Source organism: Rutidosis leptorrhynchoides, chromosome 2 (genome assembly GCF_046630445.1).
Source record: "Rutidosis leptorrhynchoides isolate AG116_Rl617_1_P2 chromosome 2, CSIRO_AGI_Rlap_v1, whole genome shotgun sequence".
NCBI lineage: Eukaryota > Viridiplantae > Streptophyta > Magnoliopsida > Asterales > Asteraceae > Rutidosis > Rutidosis leptorrhynchoides.
Window position 1 is genome coordinate 36,425,054 of NC_092334.1, and position 19,547 is coordinate 36,444,600.

Below are 19,547 nucleotides of genomic sequence, written 5' to 3' on the forward strand. Positions count from 1 at the left end.
TTTAATTGTGTAGTTTCATTCTTATTTTAAGAATTAAAGCTATAAATACGTTATATAGTTTCACTTTTATTTCAATGTAAGCTGTATACTAAATAAAATATTAGTGTACGTCACATACAATCAAAAAGTGTTTTAATGTGTGCTATTGGTGGTTTGTTACCTGTTGAACCGGTAAAATCTATTTTTTAGCATTTTTTATTTTATATGGCTACAAATAGATTATATATACTTTCATTTATTTTCCGATGTAGGCTATATATAAAATTGATTTGTTTCGATGTATCATTAACTAAATTCACCACAAAGATGCCACGTCATCTCGCTTTTCTTTTATTCGGTTAATAAGTTCAGTGCGCTCATATTAGCACAATTTTTGAAAGTATATAGCTTACACTTGTATTTTATTGGGCATACACTAAAATAAAAATGAAAGTATATAACGCATTTATAGATCTAAACCTTAATTTAATTGTCTAAAATATATTTATACATGTATAGTTTTTACATTACCACAAATGATCTAATTGTTCATTAAATATTATTTTTAACTGTGATCTTATATACTTTATTAAATCATCACTAAATAGTCAGTGGTTGAGATCCCGAGTTCCTTGCAAGAGGTCTTATGTTCGAATCTCGTCTGGGACGAGTATTTAGTGGTGGTCAAAGTTTGGAAAGAGTAATTTTGTTGGGCTACGTACATCAGAGTGTGAGGTCGGATTACTCGCCTCCCGAGGTGCCCGAACAGGAGAAACCTTCTACCTTTTTTTTTTTGGGCGAAAATATTAGTATATATATATATATATATATATATATATATATATATATATATATATATATATATATATATATATATATAATAGACCCGAAGATCCGGTGGTACAACATTGAACAGATCGTAACGATCTATAGTGAAAGTAATTGGTCACAAACGACCAAAAACACATTGACACCCGCTCTTTTCGTTCTAAACAAATGAACAACAACATTGAAAGCTGAGCGAGCACATTGGAAATACAATTGAGAATACATAAAAACAAAACCAACAATCTTATGCCTACAAACATGCACATAAACCCGGTCACGTATCTAATCCCGCATCTTCACCCCGCAGAAACCGCAAACTCAAACCAATCACCGGACAACCCAAGAACACCTAACCCGAGGCCTATTTACCGAAGTCAACTAAGTCAACAATGCCGGCAACAATATCACCTTCTACCTTTTTACATAGCTAATCAAACGGTGTAAAGACAAAGAAAGACTTTAAAAACACTTGTGGGACAGAGGCTCTTTACCGATTACTTTGAATATCCGCCACTATTCCGTACATGTCTTTCTATATAGAATAATTAACATCTAACATTTTAACATGAAATGAATTTATAAAATAAAACAGATAACCCCACTACCCAAAAAAAAAGTAATAAAAGAGATACGATTGACGATTACGGTTGGCGTTGAAAACTTGCAAAAGAGGTTGAGTTGAGGCCACAAAAGCCTTAAAGCCAATATACAAGAGTCTACTCATAAGTCTTGTTTGTCTCATCACTATGACACTATTAATTTTGTCTTGCTCACACTTGACTTTTCAAGTCAAGTTTATTACTTTACTTTTCACAATTAAATCCAAAAGTTTTATATTGACATGTTTATATAACTCTTTTTTATTATGAAAAGTCTTTTTCTTTTTCAAATAGAGAAAAATGTCAAATTGAGAACTTTATCCGTTTTAGCTCTCAATGCCATGAGCCTACTCACTAACAAACATATATAGCCGTCAGCAACCTAGTAACGTAAGTCCCATTAATTCACCATCTTCCTACACACTTTCCTAATTTAAACTCCATAATTAAACTAATCTACTAAGGTAACATCAAAGAATTCTTTTTCGTCTATTTTTATGGGACCTTATAAGTATCATTTTTTAAATGCAACCACTGTTGCCACGTACCATTAAACATGACAAAAAACGAAACTTCTTGGATAGGTAAAGGAAGGTCATAGGAAAGAGGTAGTCATACTATAAATCAACAACCGAAAACCTAACTTGCAAAAGCAAATATGATCATGGATGCATATGATCCCATGTCTAAATCCAATACTTACATATCAGATGACTCACCTGATAAAGAATATTATGATGTACACCAAAATTGTGAATTTTTTGATAACTTACTCATGATTGATGAGTGGATGAATGAAGATCAAGCACCCATGGTCCCTGAGTATCAAGATCATATGCAAGTTTACGTTTCAGCCGCCATTGATGATGGAAGTCAGTCTATTATTGGAAGCAGTAGCATTAATAGCCACCTTCAAGGAGATAGTAGTGGTAATTATTAAACTCATTTAATTATTAGAAGCAAGCGTCGATTTATTTGCGACTTAACTGTCGCTTAGAGTCTAAATTGAACTTCAAACGGGTTTAAAACTCATGGAAATTTGATTTTATCATTTTCATTGCGTCTCACACTGTTTTTTTCAGCCTACTTATTGGCCGGAGGTCCATTCGGATTCGGAAGCAATCTACCTATCCATAGAACATTGTAAGAGTGGACTTTCTCTACTCTGGGGTGTTTCACTATGGGTAGAGAAATGACTTTTCTTTATTCTAGGATAAGGAAATGATTATCATACACAATTTTTTATGTAAACTAGATGACATACACTTTGATCATTTAAACGTATACGACTTGCAAACATGGACAAAAAGAAAGTGCCGTGATATATAATGAATCTAAAGAATATAAAAAGGTGTATTATGTTATTAGGTGGCGTGCAACTGCAAGATCAAAGCGGTACAAAAGCGAAAGTCGCCTTCAAAACTCAATCACAGGTAGAGATACTAGATGATGGATTCAAGTGGAGGAAGTATGGAAAGAAGATGGTGAAAAACAGCCCAAACCCAAGGTACTAAACTAAACGTCTTTTATTAAATAAATAGATATAGATATTGCTACTATTTCACATTAAATTATAAGTTCAATATGGATGACGTAAAAAAAATAGTACTAATATCGTATAAACAAATATTCCAACAGGAATTATTATCGTTGTTCTGCTGAAGGATGTTCAGTTAAAAAGAGAGTTGAAAGAGACATAGATGATGTACGATTTGTAATCACAACCTATGAAGGCATCCATAACCATCAACGTATTTAATTTATTATTAGCTGTTATATATACAAGCTTAATCACACCAGTATCATACTGATAAGTGAATACTAAAGTGTTGTATATTTTTTGGGTTCTGTTGAAAGAAGAGGGTTGTATTTCAGTTACTTTTTTTTCAGTACCCAACGTTATGGATCTTTTTCTTACAATATAAATAGAATAATTACATGAGGAGTCCTGTGGTTTATCCAAGATTTTATACGAGTCCCTAAACTTATTTTTAATGTGTGAAGTCCTCGTACTTTACACTCGTTACACGAAGAGTACCTATCATTAAATTCTTTAGGTCCGGTTATAAGTCCACAACTGACCTAGTCAATAAATTATTCAATAAACATGTAAAAAATTATTAAATAAACATGCCATGTTTAAAAACCCAAACCTGTACAATTGTTGTCTTTCTTCGATATGGCTCAGCTCCGATCTCCGGCTGAACTCCGAATGAAATGATTTCTTTAGGTCGGGTGGCATCCTACAACTCCGGAGAACTCGACATTTGAACGACGGGCCCATCGTTTGTTGACTATTCCAATAGGGTTATAAGAAAGAATATTTGTTTCTACTTCCCATGTGGGATGAGTTTCATCCTTTTATAACCGATTAAACTCCAACAATAACCCTCTTTAATCGGTTTAGCTACATGCTAACCATTTGTTGGATCATGATAAATACAAAGATGAAACAAGAGTACAAAACAAAGAAAAAACACATGGACTACATCGTTATTTGCTTTTTTCTACATTCATTCCATAAACAAATAGGTGTATAGATGCAATTTTAAAACAAACGTGCCCAACTAAATAGCTATCAAAACTAACCACTAACTCCTACGTTGACCCATTATTCTGCTTAAGTTTCAGTCACCACTCAGCACTCCCAACTAATTCAAACTACCTAACACAATTAATTAAAACTACTAAGACTTTGATTAATTCTAACTTATTATTAATCTGAACATACAACCATGCCATTTAGCATAACATGACATAACCAATTACTTGAACAATCAATCCCTTAATTGCTTATGTTCAAGTTAACCTTCATGCAAATAACAAGTTACTGCTTTCGCATACTGCGTTCAGTTGCTCTTTTCCTGCTGATTTCCTGCTAATTTCTTCTACAAATCTGCTTCACATTGCTGCTTCTACTGCTTTTTTTCTGAAAATATTCTGCTTGCAGATCTTTCTACTATTATCTATTGTTGGCTACTTGCTACCATTGCTTGGTATTTCTCCATGCTGCTACTGCTACTCTTTCTGCAAATATTTTTCTGCTAATATTTGCGGTTTCTTCCTGCCTTTGTTTACTGCTTTCTACTGCTGCTATTTAGTAATCGATTATGATCACCCCTACGACTTTCTTGTTACAGACCAGGACCTACTACCCGCTCTCTGATACCAAGTGTTGAACCGGTTTAGCCTAAAAACATGCCATACATATAAGCTTATGAGTTCCTGAGTACTCTAAAATCAATCAGTGATAGAGAGAGGTTCCCATAGGGTTATAAGCAAGAATTTGTTTGTTTACTTCCTATGTGCGATGACTTTCATCTTTTTATAACTGATTATGCTCCAACAACATAAAGGGGTTTTAGATCTAATTGGGTTACCTACAATATAAATGCACAAAAATGGCGTGTATTGTAATAGCTATGTAGGTTTTCGCTTTTTGTTTCGATTTGTCATCTCTCTGAAGTTTCTAAAGATTAGAATTTTTAACGATTTTTCTTAAGATGGATTTGATAACGTATGTGCGAATATTTACATAGTTTGGAATTTCAGCACGATGATTTCATCCGTAACTGTTTTTGGTTAAATATAATTCTTATGTGGGTTTGTTGGGTTTATATCAAGTGATTCAAGAAATATTGGTTGATTTTGAAGTTTATGATTTTGACTTTTATAGAAGAATATTTACATGTTTTTTATATAGATTAAAGATTGAAGATGAATATAGTGTAGTTAACAGAGAAGATAAACATATAATTACTAAAATACCCTTAAGTGCGTTGGACATGTCATGAGTTAACGAGCTTTTTAGCAATTGTTAGTGGCAGGGACCCCTCGCGAAACGAGCGTAAAGTACAGGGATCCCGCACATCAAAAAAAAAATTAGGGCAATGCATGAAATCTGAGGTAAACTACAGGGACGCCTAATGTAATTTTGCTATATATAAAATGACTTTGTTTGATGCATTGACGAATGTAGAATTAAAATTAAGGAGTCTTAATTTTTTCTAAACTATTGAGAGGGTAGCTTAGACCACCGTCACAGTGATTGTGACATGAAGTCCATTTTGGTGTTTTTGGAATGAGAGAGAATATTTTGAATGTGACCTGCTAGAGTTAAATTTTGAAGTTGTGTTACGTTAATGTTAAATTTGGGCGTCAAATAAGAGTAAAAGGTTTTTAGTAATGTGATAAAATATGATTTAAAGTTAGGTTAAAATGAGGTGTCAAATTTGAGTGGGTATCAAATTTAACAATTGCTTGTCATGAAATAAACTGACACCCTGAAAAGTCAAATTTAAAGCCTCTTTCACCACATCACAGGATAACGGTGTTAGGGGCATCATCTTTCACCACATCACAGGATAACGGTGTTAGGGGCATCATCTTTCACCATCTTTCACCACATCACAGGAAAAATTGACTCTGACTCCTAGTGAATGATGGTATTTTACCTGAAAAAATCACAAGTCCCAAAAATATGTTAGATGTTATATAATATTTAATGGTGTCTTATATAATTTTAAGTTAATTTAAAAACAAAAATAATCTAGACAATCACTATCACGGAACACTACTTATCCTACATAGAGTCGCCAGTGATTTGATGTAATGTGTAACACCGCGTCAGAATCCATTAACGGTGTATTAACTCATGGTCCCACAGTTAACGGTCACGCTCTCTATATGAGACGTTTAAGAAAAGCATTCGCATTAATTTCAAAAGACGTTGTCATTAAATGTAAAGTAACTCAAAACAGTTAACATTAATGACAAAAGTAAATAATCCCAAACATTATTTAAAGTAAATAGTTTTTAATGCGAATGTAAGATGTTCAAGATAATGATAATGATGGACTCCAATCCATAGCATGCAACCAAGCAAGTAGTCATCAAAGTAGCGGAAGCAAATACCTCTAAGAACCTGAGATAAAACATGAAAACGGTCAACAAAATTGATGAGTGAATCTACAGGTTTAGTAAATCGTTTATCGTTTGTTAGACCACGAGATTTCGTTCAAAGTAGTAAAAATTATACATCTGTTATGAGCACTCGAATATAAAGCTCTAACCCGCGGATAGCTAAAATGCTACACGACTTCCTTTAACCTATAAGTATACACTGATCAAGCATATATGTAACGAAGTAATAAGCACTCGTTCGTTGAGTGAGGTTTGTCAGACCTAATGGATCCGTCCCTATGATTCGAGTTTACAAATGTAATTAAGATATTCAAGCTAAGGGATTTTTGATCGAACTCATATGTATATTGAGTTTATTACTCGTGTCTAATTCGTAAAACGGTTTAAAAACAACATGTTATCTCATCCCAAAAAGTAAAAGTGTATGAGACTTTAGACTCACCTTGAGTGCACTTGAATAAAGCACAAGTAACGAGTAGTCGGATTACTACGACCGAGTAATGTAACCTAGATATACCAATATATAGCTACATAAGTCTATTTCAATAGAGTGTGATCCACAGTACAGCTGTCCTATTGCTCAGACCGGCGCACTTGTAAAGTAAAACTCAACTAGTTCATGTAAGTCAAACAAAAGTCAAACTTGGTCAAGTTGGTCAACCTAAGTCAACTACATCAGTAGGTCATGTCAATGATGTCACATAGTCATACCAAGGTTAACTCATAAGTTTCACATATTCGTTTAGCAATTTAACGTTTATTAGTTCGGTCACCGTACGTGTTCATAAAAGTCATGCAATCGGACAAGTATTATCCACAAATGACACATCAAGAAATTATGATAAACTCCAGATCATAAGTACAGGTCATAAGATTTCTAAAAAGACCAACTATCGTACGATTCCTAGAACTCACGTAGCATGCAAATCTTTCTAGTTCAGTTTCTGTTCGCGCATTAGTTTTATAAAATTCTCATTTAATCTAGAGACATGAAAATCATACTAGACCAGTGGGAGAATTTCATAAAAATCCCAAAGTTTAATCTATAAAAAGATCTAAGAAATTCATTCACCCAATCTTTACAATTTCGCCCATCAAGTCAGACTTTCTGATTTAGACAGAATCCATACCTATGGTTTCGGCACGCATAAAGCACATAGCAAGTAGAGTTTTCAGAGATAGATATACAAATTACATATGCTCCATAACATTCATTTAACAACATATCAGAAGCTCAAGCTTCAAAACAATTTCTACTTCATGCTAGGCTATTATATGTACAAACGAGACAGATTCGACTCGATTTAAGTAGCCATTTTCGGGTGCGATTATCCGGACATCTAGAGACAATTAGCACACAAGGTCTACATGAAAGATTAATTACTCATCATGAAATTTTCAAAATACAAAGGCTTATTTTCCAAAAATCATGTTAAGTAGTCTTTTAACTCAAGATAAAATCATTGTTTAGCAAGTTTTACCATTAATGGTTAAGTAATCATAAAATGAGTTTTACAAATCCAATCAACATGATATCCTAATCCATTTTGAGTGTTTTTCAATTATATATCCAATAGAAATCATTTCATGCATCAATTCCAAACACGCAAATCGCAGTTTTCAGATTAGAGCACAATAACACGTCGAAAATTCCTTTAAGCATAACTAGAGCTATACATAACGAAATCAAGCGATTCTTGCAAGCAAAGTTATTAATTTTTCGATAGGTTTTCATCTGGACACTTTTTATTTACAAAAAACTTAGTCACCATATCAGTAGTATAGCAATCAAATTCATGATTTAACCCTAACATGGAAACCGAGCATTATAACGATTAGTAACGCATACAATCGCAATCAATTGAGCAATAAGACATCTAGAACTATGTAATCATAATAATATTCAGACTTATTAAACTATGGTTATGAAATTATACCTCAAAAACACAATTAATTAGTACTAGCGCGTAGAGAACGATCAAAGGAAGCACTTTAATGTTGATGATTCAAGCAAACAAGCAATTGATGATGGTGTTTTGTATGTGTGTGTGTGTGTGTGTGTGTGTGTGTGTTATTCGACGAGCAAAGAGAGGCCAGGAAAAAGAAACTGTCGACTGCTAGGTTATAATGGAAGTGTCCAGTGATTTATTTTCCAATTATATTTAGTCTTTAGGGCCTAATCAAACACAACTAATTAATCAAGTTCACAAAATAAGTCCAATATGGGGTTTATGGGGGGATTCGGAGGAATGGGTTCCATGGGGTAGTCCATGGGCTCTTTTGGCCATTATCTCGCATTCAGGTGATTCGTTTCGAGTGCCGTTAACCGTACCGAGTTCCCGAAACGTTAGTCGATCGTTAAAACACAATCCACCAAGTTTAATTCATTAAATAAATAATAAATTAAATAAGTTTTTCTTAAAGTTAATAATTATTAAAAATAATTATTTTATTAAAATTCGATCATTTCGCAGTCTTGAAAGACATTCGTTGCAGTTCTTAAAACCGTATCGTTTTCTTTGTATTTCAAAACATGAAATAAGTTTTGTGATTAATATATTCATATATTAATCTATACATATATAAAAACTGACTCCTTTTGTCAATAAATGAGCCCCTTATTATGAGTTTTTATATTTCCCACAAAATAAAACAAATACTTGATTTATTTAGGTTTTTTGACTTTTTACATAAAAAAACAAAAAAAAAAAGAAAAAAACCGGCGTTTATACCCCTGTAGATGCCCAATTAATTCTCAAAAAAAAACCCGCTTTATCTTCTTCCTCTCTGTTGATGGTTCAATAACCCCTTTCATTGATTCATCTAATTATCAGTTATCTAACTTCAATTGCATGATTTGGTCCGAATTCCATACGAATCGCCTCACTTACAATTGCCTGTTACTCCTGCATGTCAGTAAACTATTCGATTGATGGGCTTTAGTTTTCAATTGGATCTGCACTTGAGCAGATGGTTCAAATCCCCCATACGGTACAATTGTATATGGCTATAAATTTCAATTGCCTGCTTTATTGTTAAGCATATTAACTAAATAATCAATTGGTATTGCAATGGCAGATGGTAAATCAAAAGTTGCAGCTCAGGTTAACATAAACGCAATCGTTTTCCTGAATGAGTTGGAAATAGGAAAACAATGCCAGGTGAAGCTGATGATCTGCAGAAGTTGGGATACGCATACGGTTTACGGGAGATATTTGAGCACCGATTTTATTGCTTCAGATGAAAAGGTATCTATACATATACCTCATGAATTTCTAAAATCCGATAATCACTGCATTCGTATAGGGTTTTTGTTTTTTCCCTGTTGCATCGATTGTTTCCTCTGGTCCCTAACATTGTTATGCTTAAATGTTTCTGCTACTTCAACCCCTTCCACATTATGTTCACTACCTGAGTTTTCTATATTAGACAGTGTTTAGAGTTAGTATAATGGGTTTGCAATTTTTAAAGTTGTGTGATATTTGTTTCCTATATAACAAACTGTTTAGAGTTAGTATAATGTCTTTGTAATTTTTAAAGCTGTTGACTATAATGACTAATAGCCTGGCCAATTATTGAAAACATGAGATGCCCGATATTTTTTGAAATCTCTTGACTATAATGACTAATAGCCTGGCCAATTGTTTCCCCTGGTCCCTAACATTGGTATGCTTAAATGTTTCTGCTACTTCAACCCCTTCCACATTATGTTGACTACCTGAGTTTTCTATATTAGAGAGTGTTTAGAGTTAGTATAATGGGTTTGCAATTTTTAAAGTTGTGTGATATTTGCTATAATGTCTTTGTAATTTTTAAAGCTGTTGACTATAATGACTAATAGCCTGGCCACTTATTGAAAACATGAGATGCCCGATATTTTCAAATCTCCCCCTCACCCTATTGATTAAGCAACAATTTAATTTTGGACCCACATGTCTGTTTCATGTTTTACAATGTCTGCAGGTTCATGATGCATCGGATTGTAAGCTTATTTGTTATTCACGCTTTAAATTCGTTTCTTCCATGTCTTACTCATTTATACAACTTTGATCACATATGTGTCATGCAGGGCAACATCATTCAGTTGACTGCCAAAAGCAATGTGGCACACCACTTCATCGCACGGCTCAAGGATGGTATTGTTTACTTGCTACATGGCTTTGAGGTCATCTCGAACCGAAATGAGTACCGTATCATGAGGGATAACAACCTCATGATCGAGCTCACCGGGACAACATTTCTTAGGAAACAACCCACTGCTGACCCCACGGGCTTTACCCGCCATCCTTTCAATTGTATTGAACTCGAGGACTTAGAGCCAACGTTGGGCAAATTCGTTGTTGGTATAAAATGTTTCCCTCTTCCCATTTTTACATACATTTCATTCTTCCTGTCTAATGTGCCCCACATGCCTAATTATTTTTGTAGATGTTGTTGGTTATGCTGTTAACATTGGTGCACCCGATCCACATAAAACAGGCTCGAACACTCTCGATTTCGAGCTGGCTAACGAGAGGTAAACGACATTGTCGGCTTAGTGGATTAGGTTGGACACCTTCATCACACCTATGTTACCGCTTGATCCCCATTCTCATTTGTGTTTCTCTACAGGGGTAAAACGATCCGTACTACACTTTGGGGGAGTTTGGGCCCCGCTTTTCTTGAACGGCAGCCCACAGCGCCCGCAACATACTTCATTCTCATGAGTTCAGTTACAGTCAAAAGTGGTTACAATAGTATGTTTCGCCTTGCCCAGCCTTATATTTGGTACAATTTCCAGATGTGTCACTAACTTTTCCCTGAATTGATTACCAGACACTATCACACTCTCGAGCACGTCCTCCACGCTCCTTATCGACGACCTCCAGATTCCGGCACTAAATGACTTCAGGCAGAGATTAAGGTATCAGTTCCGCTCAGATTACCCGCCTTTATTTATATTTTGCGTATTACTATACATGTCAGCTTACCTATAGATTGTCCTTGCAGTGGCGTCGACTTGCCTGTAATTGTGCAGCCATCTGCTCCAGGGTGGCATTTGCCACCACCCAATGAAGGAACACTTCGAGAGCTACTTGATATGGCACGCAAGGGCAAGAAGAACATCGTAAGTATCGCCCAAACTTCCTTTTCAACCACTATTCCCATCTAATGTTGCCCACTAACTTGCTTTACATTTATTTCATGCCCCGTTTAGACAGCCGACGTTTTCAAGTGTAAGGTGGAAATTGTCAACATCCGCATGAAACACTTTTGGTACTACAACACTTGCAGCGTCTGTAAAGCAAGGAAGGGCCTAGAAAGGAGATCTGGCCACCACTGGTGCGAATCATGTCAGGCTAATGTTCCTGAACCAAACACGAGGTTTTTAACGCATTTTAGCAACACTGGGTGTTTATTTAAAGATGATTTCCTTTATAACCTTGGTAGTCAGGCTCCCAGATTTAATTTCAACTACTTTTACGCATGTTCCGCGTTATATGCGATGTGCGAGATGAGACAGCAAAAACAGTCATGGTGCTCTTCGATGACACTGCCGAGTCGGTGACAAAAAGCACTGCCAAGGCTCTGCTAGCTGAAGTTGATGAGGTAATGGGCCAGTTTTGCACCCACTTTGTTCCCCCACTGCAACCCATCTAACAGGCTTTATCGTATCTAGGAAACATGTAACACTGTACTTCCGAATGCACTTGCAAACCTCCTAGGCACCACAAAGGTGGTTCTGTTGAAGACGGCATCGTACTATGATCAGAGCCTGTACGAGAGCTTCAATTGCATTAAGGTTTATGTAGACGAGCCTGTTTCAACGCATCCGGCCCCCTCAGAAATCATGGAAACCCCCATACCTCCAAACTCCGCGTCATCCAGTGTAGTTGCTCAGCCATTGTCACCACCCAAAGCACTGAAGAGGCTGATCGAGGTTCCTACGCCTGCAAAGGATTTGGAGCGTGTCAATTGGCGCAAGTAAGTTGCTTATTTTGCCGCAGCCTTTAGTTTACATATCTGGCAGGGGCACACACACACAGAGCCTCATATTTATATATATATATATATATATATATATATATATATATATATATATATATATATATACACACATATATATATATATATATATACATATATATGTATATATATATATATATATATATACATATATATATATATACAGATGACCATCTACATATCACGTGTCGTTTGTTTAGATGCTGTCTCGATTCTCACATTGCCTTTTAAACTATTTGTTAGGTTTGTCGTTACCACCGACTCGGAGGATGAAGAGACTGCTGGTGAAGATAGCACACCTAAGAAGGAGGATGTGTGCCCCGAATAGTAGTTTTCCCTTTATTTGTCAATAAATAGCTCATTATGTTGAGCCCTCGCTTTTGTGATGTTGGATTTGTCGAACATGAGTTGTTTGCACTACTTTTTGGTTTGTTTATGATGCAAGTTTTAATAGCATAATGCATGTTTTTCGATTATAATGTTCACTCCTATCTGGCATATTATCTTTGGCCCATGACTTCGTATTCTATTTCCCTTGTGTTTGATTGTTGTGTCCACCAATGCCATTCTAAGGTAGAGGCTTTGCCTGCAGCTAAAGATGCCGGCATTTGTTGACAGAGATGCCTACATTACCCAGTGGGGGTAAACTCGACCTTTTTTGTTTCTGGCATTCTTTGTAGTATGTGTACAGATTTATATGTTTCCTGGCCAGATCCATGTACCATTAATAAATGATTCGGTGCCAGTCAGCACACTCAACTTGGGTGCAATGGTAACAGTCAGCCACTATGAACCGCTTATTAAGGTGTCGGCATTTGGACTGTAGCGGGGTGTCTTATGCTTAGGGTGTCTATTTTAGCCTGCATTATTAGGAGTGGGTCATTGCTCTCCAAACTGTCTCCAGTTACGATTGCAGAACTGTCTGAACCTATGGTAACAAGCTGCCATTATACAACACACAAAGATTTTAGACCTGCTTTTATAGCTGTATACGTTCATAGCGTTATTAGATACCCACTTACTTTTCAATGCCATACATGTATATGTGATTTAAAAATTGCATCAATTCTGTATGTGGATTAGTTTTCCCCCACCCTTCTTTTTGGTACTCTCCTCCTTCATCGAACTCTCCTTGCTGGAACTTTCTTTGCATCATACTACTCATACTGACACTCTAAGGCCTACATCTTTGAATATATCTGTGTGTATATATATACACATATATACAGATACATATATATACCTCTATATTTTTGTATGTAAATGTATATATAACTGTATAGATATATAAACAAGTGTACATATCTGTATAGATGTAGGTTTATATATATGTATATATATATAATGTATCGATGCATAGATTCATGTATATATATTTATATATAAGTATATATATGTATAAATATGTGCATATATATATATATATATATATATATATATATATATATATATATATACATATATATACACACATATATATACACACATATATATACACATACACATATATATATATATATACATATACACACACACATATATATATATATATATATATATATATATATATATATATATATATATAACTGTATAGATATATATATATATATATATATACAGATTTTTCAGCTTCTTTTAAGAAACACTACTTATTATGCTAATTAATTATGGGATCCTTTCAGCTTTGCCTTTTGTAACTCTTCCCAACCCATCCATTATTAGTAACCCTAAAGCTAATAAATTGTTTGGAAATACAAAGAGTTGTTGTTACATTATAACCTCACCAACCTATTATGCTCATGCTCACAATACCTATTGTCTATGAAACCTTCAGCAACCTCATCAGGCTACATACTTCACCCTCTCCAAAAAAAAAAAAAAAAAAAAAAAACTTGCACAACCCCAAAATCATTCATCTAATATGCCTGCAACTGATATTGCAACCTCATCCACCAACATTGCTAAAGGTAGGTCATTTGTTGTTTACATGTTTATGTTTATATTTATATAGTTTCATAATTTTACCTTTGCTTTCTTTTAAAACATGTAAATAGCAGGCAGTGCTCAGTATGTATCCCTTGCAGACCTATTCAATGGTCCTCTATCAATTTACTCAGCAACCGTGCGTACATCTGATGGCAAATCGCGGATGTTTTGTGGTCTAAAGTTAAATGAAAGATTTTCACTGGAACCAGGTACTGTATATGCTCTCACCTAACATTAAACTCATCAGCCAATTGTTGGCACTTACTTACATAAGCCACACTCACACACTTCATCTGGCAGGAAATCTTCTTTTTAACCGCCATGACCAGGCCCGAATAATATTTCCCTTCTCCTATTCTGCAGTCCAGTTCCTAAACTGTATTTATCCATGTATCAGGTGGATCAACTGGACAGAAACCACTCCATGGTAAAACGGCCATACAGATCGCGTTGAATTCATCGGGTACTTATTCGGCTGTCTAAGTACTTCTTAATTACACAGTTTGCTTTGGGTGGCTATTTGACCATCGTGCTTAGGCTGTCTGAACATACAAACCTGTTTGTTACGCTTTGGCCACCTACTTTGTCATCTAAAAATTTGTTGTATGCATTTATTAGGCTCAAGTGTGTCTTATCATAACCACGGACCACCAAAACATAGATGTCGCAACTGTGATGCTACAATGTGGTATGAAGAAAGGAACAACAAACCCAAGAACACACGAAACCCCTCCTTCTCGATGTGCTGCCAAAATGGCAAAGTATTGCTTCCGAAATTAAAGGAGCCTCCTACACTGTTAAAAACACTACTTGACTACAATGAACCTGCGGGCGCAAAATTCCGGGAACAAATACAGATTTATAATAGCATGTTTTCTTTCACGTCATTCGGTGCCAAAATTGACCACTCTGTCAACCGGGGCCGGGGTCCTTATACATTTAGAATCAGTGGTCAGGCATACCATAAAATAGGCTCGCTATTACCAGAAGAAGGAGGTCGGCCAAAATACGTACAGCTTTATTTTCATGACACTCAAAATGAGGTTAAAAACCGCATATCCGCCTTTGTGGAATCTGATTCAAGAAACTCACTTGACGAAGCACTTACGAATAACCTTATTATCATGCTTGATGAATCAAGTGCCATTGCACAAGCCTTTCGTATGGCACGCGATTGGTCAAGTAACAATGCAATGTCTAATTGTGGTCTCCGTCTACTCGCAAAGGTCACAACCTCACGGCAATATAATACGCCTAACATCGCTGAAGTCGCTGCGTTAATTACCGGGGACTTTGGCCACTGTAACTCAACACGGGATATCATTGTCCAAAAAAAAAAATTGCGCCCCACATCGCATATCTGAACTTCACCAGTTATATATGGCATTGCAATACCCATTGCTATTTCCATATGGGGAAACCGGTTACCACGAGGAGATACCATATCACACGAATAGTGGCAAAAGGCAAACAACCCGCAGTCACGTCACCATGAGAGAATACTACTGTTACAGAATTCAGCAACGGGAAAGTGAGGCGACAACGATTCTTAGAGGTGGTCGACTATTCCAACAATACTTGGTTGACGCTTATACAGATGTTGAAGAACAAAGGCTGAAGTGGCTCAGAAACAACCAAAATGAGCTACGCCTAGAACTTTACAACAACGTTTGTGACGCTGTTACACGGGGAGATACATCAGCCACTTCAATTGGGAAACGAATTATTCTACCGTCTTCGCACACAGGCAGCCCACGCTACATGGTTCAAAACTACCAGGATGCAATGGCTTTATGCCAGGAATATGATAACCCCGATTTGTTTATCACTTTCACTTCCAACCCTCGATGGCCCGAGATTGATATGATGATCTCCTATATCGATGGTCAAAAATCAGCCGACCGACCTGACATTGTTTCCCGAGTATTCAAACAGAAACTTGACGGGTTGATGACCGACATAATGAAAACACAAATATTTGGAACATGCCAAGCGGGTACTTTTTCCACCTGCTTTCATCTATTATATTATACTTATTCCTGATATGATTATCAAAATGTGCACAGACATAATACTATACCAACCGACGTTCTATTATATTTTTAACATCCTGACATTTTTAAAACGCAATTCTATTGTTACAGGTATATATATCATTGAATTCCAGAAACGGGGCCTGCCACATGTACATATGCTAATATGGTTGATCGCTGCTCACAAATGCAAGACACCAGCTGCCATTGATGACATCATCACAGCTGAGATCCCCTCTGAAAAAGACGATCCGGAGGGGTTTCGGGCTGTTACTGAGTACATGCTACACGGCCCTTGCGGTGGCCACCACATGAATGCTCCGTGCATTATTGATAGGCAATGTTCCAAACATTTCCCCAAACCCTATTATGCAGAAACCACAATTGACGAGGACGGATATGCTAACTATAGGAGACGAAACAATGGTGTCAGGTTTACTAAAAATAACACCCCACTTGACAACGGCTTCGTAGTCCCCTACAACAGGTACCTGTTACTAAAATACAACGCCCATATCAACGTTGAGTGGTGTAATCGATCTCTGGCAATCAAATATTTATTCAAGTATTTAAACAAGGGTCCTGATCTAGCAACAATAGTCATCCAAGAAAATATGATTCCCGGTGATGATGCCAGTGGAGACAAGGTTATTGACGTTGACGAGATAAGGAATTATTTAGATTGTCGTTATTTATCTCCATGCGAAGCTGTTTAGAGGCTGTTTTCCTTTGACATCCACTATTCTAAACCATCGGTCATTAAGTTGTCTTATCACCTCCCAAACCAGCAATCGATAACTCTCCATGACTCACAAAAGCTACATGCACTTTTACAAAGGGAAAGTATTAAAGAAACGATGTTCACACAATGGTTTGAACTCAACAAGGAAGATGACTTTGCACGTACACTGACTTATGCAAAAATCCCTACACATTATGTATGGAATCAGGACGCTAAAATATGGAGCTCGAGAAAACTTCGCACCTGCATCGGTCGCATTGTCTACTCAAATCCTGCCTCGAGGGAGCGTTACTACCTTCGTATGTTACTAAACATAGTTAAGGGCCCCCGCTCTTTTGAAGACCTACGTACGGTGAACGTTGTTTTACACCCAACGTTTAAAGACGCTTGCTTTGCCTATGGGTTAGTGAATGACGACAAGGAATGGACTGAGGCTATCTCAGAAGCAAAAATATGGGCTACGGGTGCACAACTTCGCGAGTTATTCGTTATTATGTTACTCTTTTGCAACGTAGGTAAACCACTACAACTATGGGAATCAAGTTGGGAGGCTTTATCGGACGACATCTTGCATAAAAGAAGGAAATTATTTAACTTTCCTGATCTAATCCTAACCAAAGCACAAATTAAAAATTATTGTTTGTTGGAATTGCAAGGCTTATTAAATAGAAATGGAAAGTCCCTGGATGATTACCCCGACCTCCCACAACCCGACCCATCTATCCTAACACAAATGGACAACCGCCTAATTCGAGAAGAGCTAAACCACAATATAAAAGAAATGCATTTACTCCATGATTACCTCTTGAGCTCACTAAACCCAGAACAACTATCAATATACTAAAGGGTTATACATGCAGCTACCGAAAAAATGAGGACTTTTTTTCTTATACGGTCTTGGAGGTACGGGAAAAACATTCCTATACAACACCATTCTCGCAAAATTAAGATCAGAAAGATTAATTGTTCTTGCAGTTGCATCATCAGGTACGTCTATTATTCATCCATTTATTAATCTTCACAGTATTATTCAGATTTTACACAAACAGGCCCTTTCATTTCGTGCGCACGTTACATTACATCTGATCTGTAAGCCACAGGTATTGCGTCACTGCTATTACCCGGCGGGCGGACTGCCCATAGCCGATTTGTGATCCCCCTGGAACTAATGGAGAATAGTACATGTGGCATTAAACAAAAGACGCACCTTGCAGCACTTATCCAAGAGGCCAGATTAATTATTTGGGATGAGACTCCAATGACCCAACGATTCGCTTTCAAAGCGTTAGATAAAACATTAAGAGATATTTTGGGTGCTAGAGATGATGCAAATAGATTAAAGTTATTTGGTGGTATGCTTATTTTATTGGGTGGTGACTTAAGACAAATACTCCCCGTGGTAACGAAAGGCAAGAGACAAGAAGTAGTTCATGTGTGTATTAATAGGTCAGATTTATGGCAACATTGTGAATTGCATACGTTTTCACGTATTATGAGGGTCAACGAATACACAGCCGATGGTCACGTTGATACTCGCAAACACGAATTCAATAAATGGGTCCTCAATGTAGGTGAAGGTAAGGTCCCCGCATTGTGTAAAGACGGTGAGGATGAACCAACATGGATAAAGATACCCAATGAATTCATTATAAAGTCTGACAAACCCCCAATTTAAGCAATCGTGGACACCATATTTCCAAATTTCATCAACAAGACAGAAGATGAAGACTATCTGCGTGAAAGAGCTATTTTGACACCTCGGAATGATGATGCTGATGAAATCAACAAGCATATGTTCAAGAAATTGCAGGGTGCAAAGATGACATTCAAAAGCTCGGATGAAATTTGCAAGGGCTCCACTGATAACATCGACCAACACTATTCATATCCGGTCGAATTCTTAAACAAGCTAAATTTTCCGGGTGTTCCTCCTCACAAACTGAAACTAAAACTAGGCCAACCAATAATGCTTTTACGAAATCTCAGTCCTAGCACAGGCATGTGTAATGGAACACGCCTCATCATAACCAACTTTAACAAGTTTGTCCTTCAAGCTAGAATCATCACTGGAACACATGTAGGGAAAATGGTAATAATACCTAGAATTGTCCTGACTTCAACAGAAAAAAAATGGCCCTTTGTAATGCAACGAATTCAATTCCCAGTACGGCCATGTTATGCGATGACAATAAACAAAAGTCAAGGGCAATCGTTGAAATTGGTCGGCCTATATCTCCCTAAACCTGTATTCAGCCATGGTCAATTATACGTAGCTCTCTCGCGAGTGACCGACCCCGATGGCCTGAAAATTGTCCTGGGCAATGATAGCGCTGACTGTTTTAAGAATCACACCAGAAATGTCGTGTACAAGGAAACCTTCGTCAACTTGGACCACAATATATAGCGGTAATACTTAACCCTTAATATCATCCAACTGTTATCTCAGTTTAG

At 36.5% G+C, this 19,547-nt stretch overlaps 3 protein-coding genes across 4 annotated transcripts; all 3 read left to right on the forward strand.

Moving 5' to 3' along the window:
* The first annotated feature begins 2,070 nt into the window (after nt 1-2,070).
* Nucleotides 2,071-3,298, forward strand: LOC139890717 (probable WRKY transcription factor 50). 2 transcript variants are annotated; one of them, XM_071873626.1, is made up of 4 exons: nt 2,071-2,335; nt 2,489-2,549; nt 2,775-2,913; nt 3,045-3,298. In XM_071873626.1, exons 1-4 carry the CDS (start codon nt 2,201-2,203, stop codon nt 3,163-3,165), a joined length of 456 nt encoding a protein of 151 aa, XP_071729727.1. In that variant the 5' UTR covers nt 2,071-2,200; the 3' UTR covers nt 3,166-3,298. The 2 variants fall into 2 exon arrangements, with proteins under 2 accessions (XP_071729727.1, XP_071729726.1); XM_071873625.1 differs by lacking the exon at nt 2,489-2,549.
* Nucleotides 3,299-9,400: 6,102 nt separating this feature from the next.
* LOC139887786 (uncharacterized) lies at nt 9,401-13,161 on the forward strand. The gene is made up of 10 exons (XM_071870842.1): nt 9,401-9,577; nt 10,399-10,672; nt 10,758-10,845; nt 10,941-11,096; nt 11,295-11,436; nt 11,527-11,722; nt 11,833-11,918; nt 11,989-12,293; nt 12,579-12,648; nt 13,027-13,161. The coding sequence occupies exons 1-10, from the start codon at nt 9,401-9,403 to the stop codon at nt 13,159-13,161; spliced, it is 1,629 nt and encodes a 542-aa protein (XP_071726943.1).
* Nucleotides 13,162-15,701: 2,540 nt separating this feature from the next.
* LOC139887787 (uncharacterized) lies at nt 15,702-17,070 on the forward strand. Its single transcript, XM_071870843.1, has 2 exons — nt 15,702-16,317; nt 16,466-17,070. Exons 1-2 carry the CDS (start codon nt 15,702-15,704, stop codon nt 17,068-17,070), a joined length of 1,221 nt encoding a protein of 406 aa, XP_071726944.1.
* Nucleotides 17,071-19,547: the final 2,477 nt, after the last annotated feature.

Coding starts and splice junctions, on each gene's coding strand:
- LOC139890717 (XM_071873625.1), top strand. CDS start 2,071: ATGGATGCATATGATCCCATGTCTAAATCCAATACTTACATATCAGAT. Junction 2,336..2,774: donor CCTTCAAGGAGATAGTAGTG/GTAATTATTAAA, acceptor TTATGTTATTAG/GTGGCGTGCAACTGCAAGAT. Junction 2,914..3,044: donor AAAAACAGCCCAAACCCAAG/GTACTAAACTAA, acceptor ATATTCCAACAG/GAATTATTATCGTTGTTCTG.
- LOC139887786 (XM_071870842.1), top strand. CDS start 9,401: ATGGCAGATGGTAAATCAAAAGTTGCAGCTCAGGTTAACATAAACGCA. Junction 10,846..10,940: donor TTCGAGCTGGCTAACGAGAG/GTAAACGACATT, acceptor GTTTCTCTACAG/GGGTAAAACGATCCGTACTA. Junction 12,649..13,026: donor GCACACCTAAGAAGGAGGAT/GTGTGCCCCGAA, acceptor GTATGTGTACAG/ATTTATATGTTTCCTGGCCA.
- LOC139887787 (XM_071870843.1), top strand. CDS start 15,702: ATGGCATTGCAATACCCATTGCTATTTCCATATGGGGAAACCGGTTAC. Junction 16,318..16,465: donor ATTTGGAACATGCCAAGCGG/GTACTTTTTCCA, acceptor CTATTGTTACAG/GTATATATATCATTGAATTC.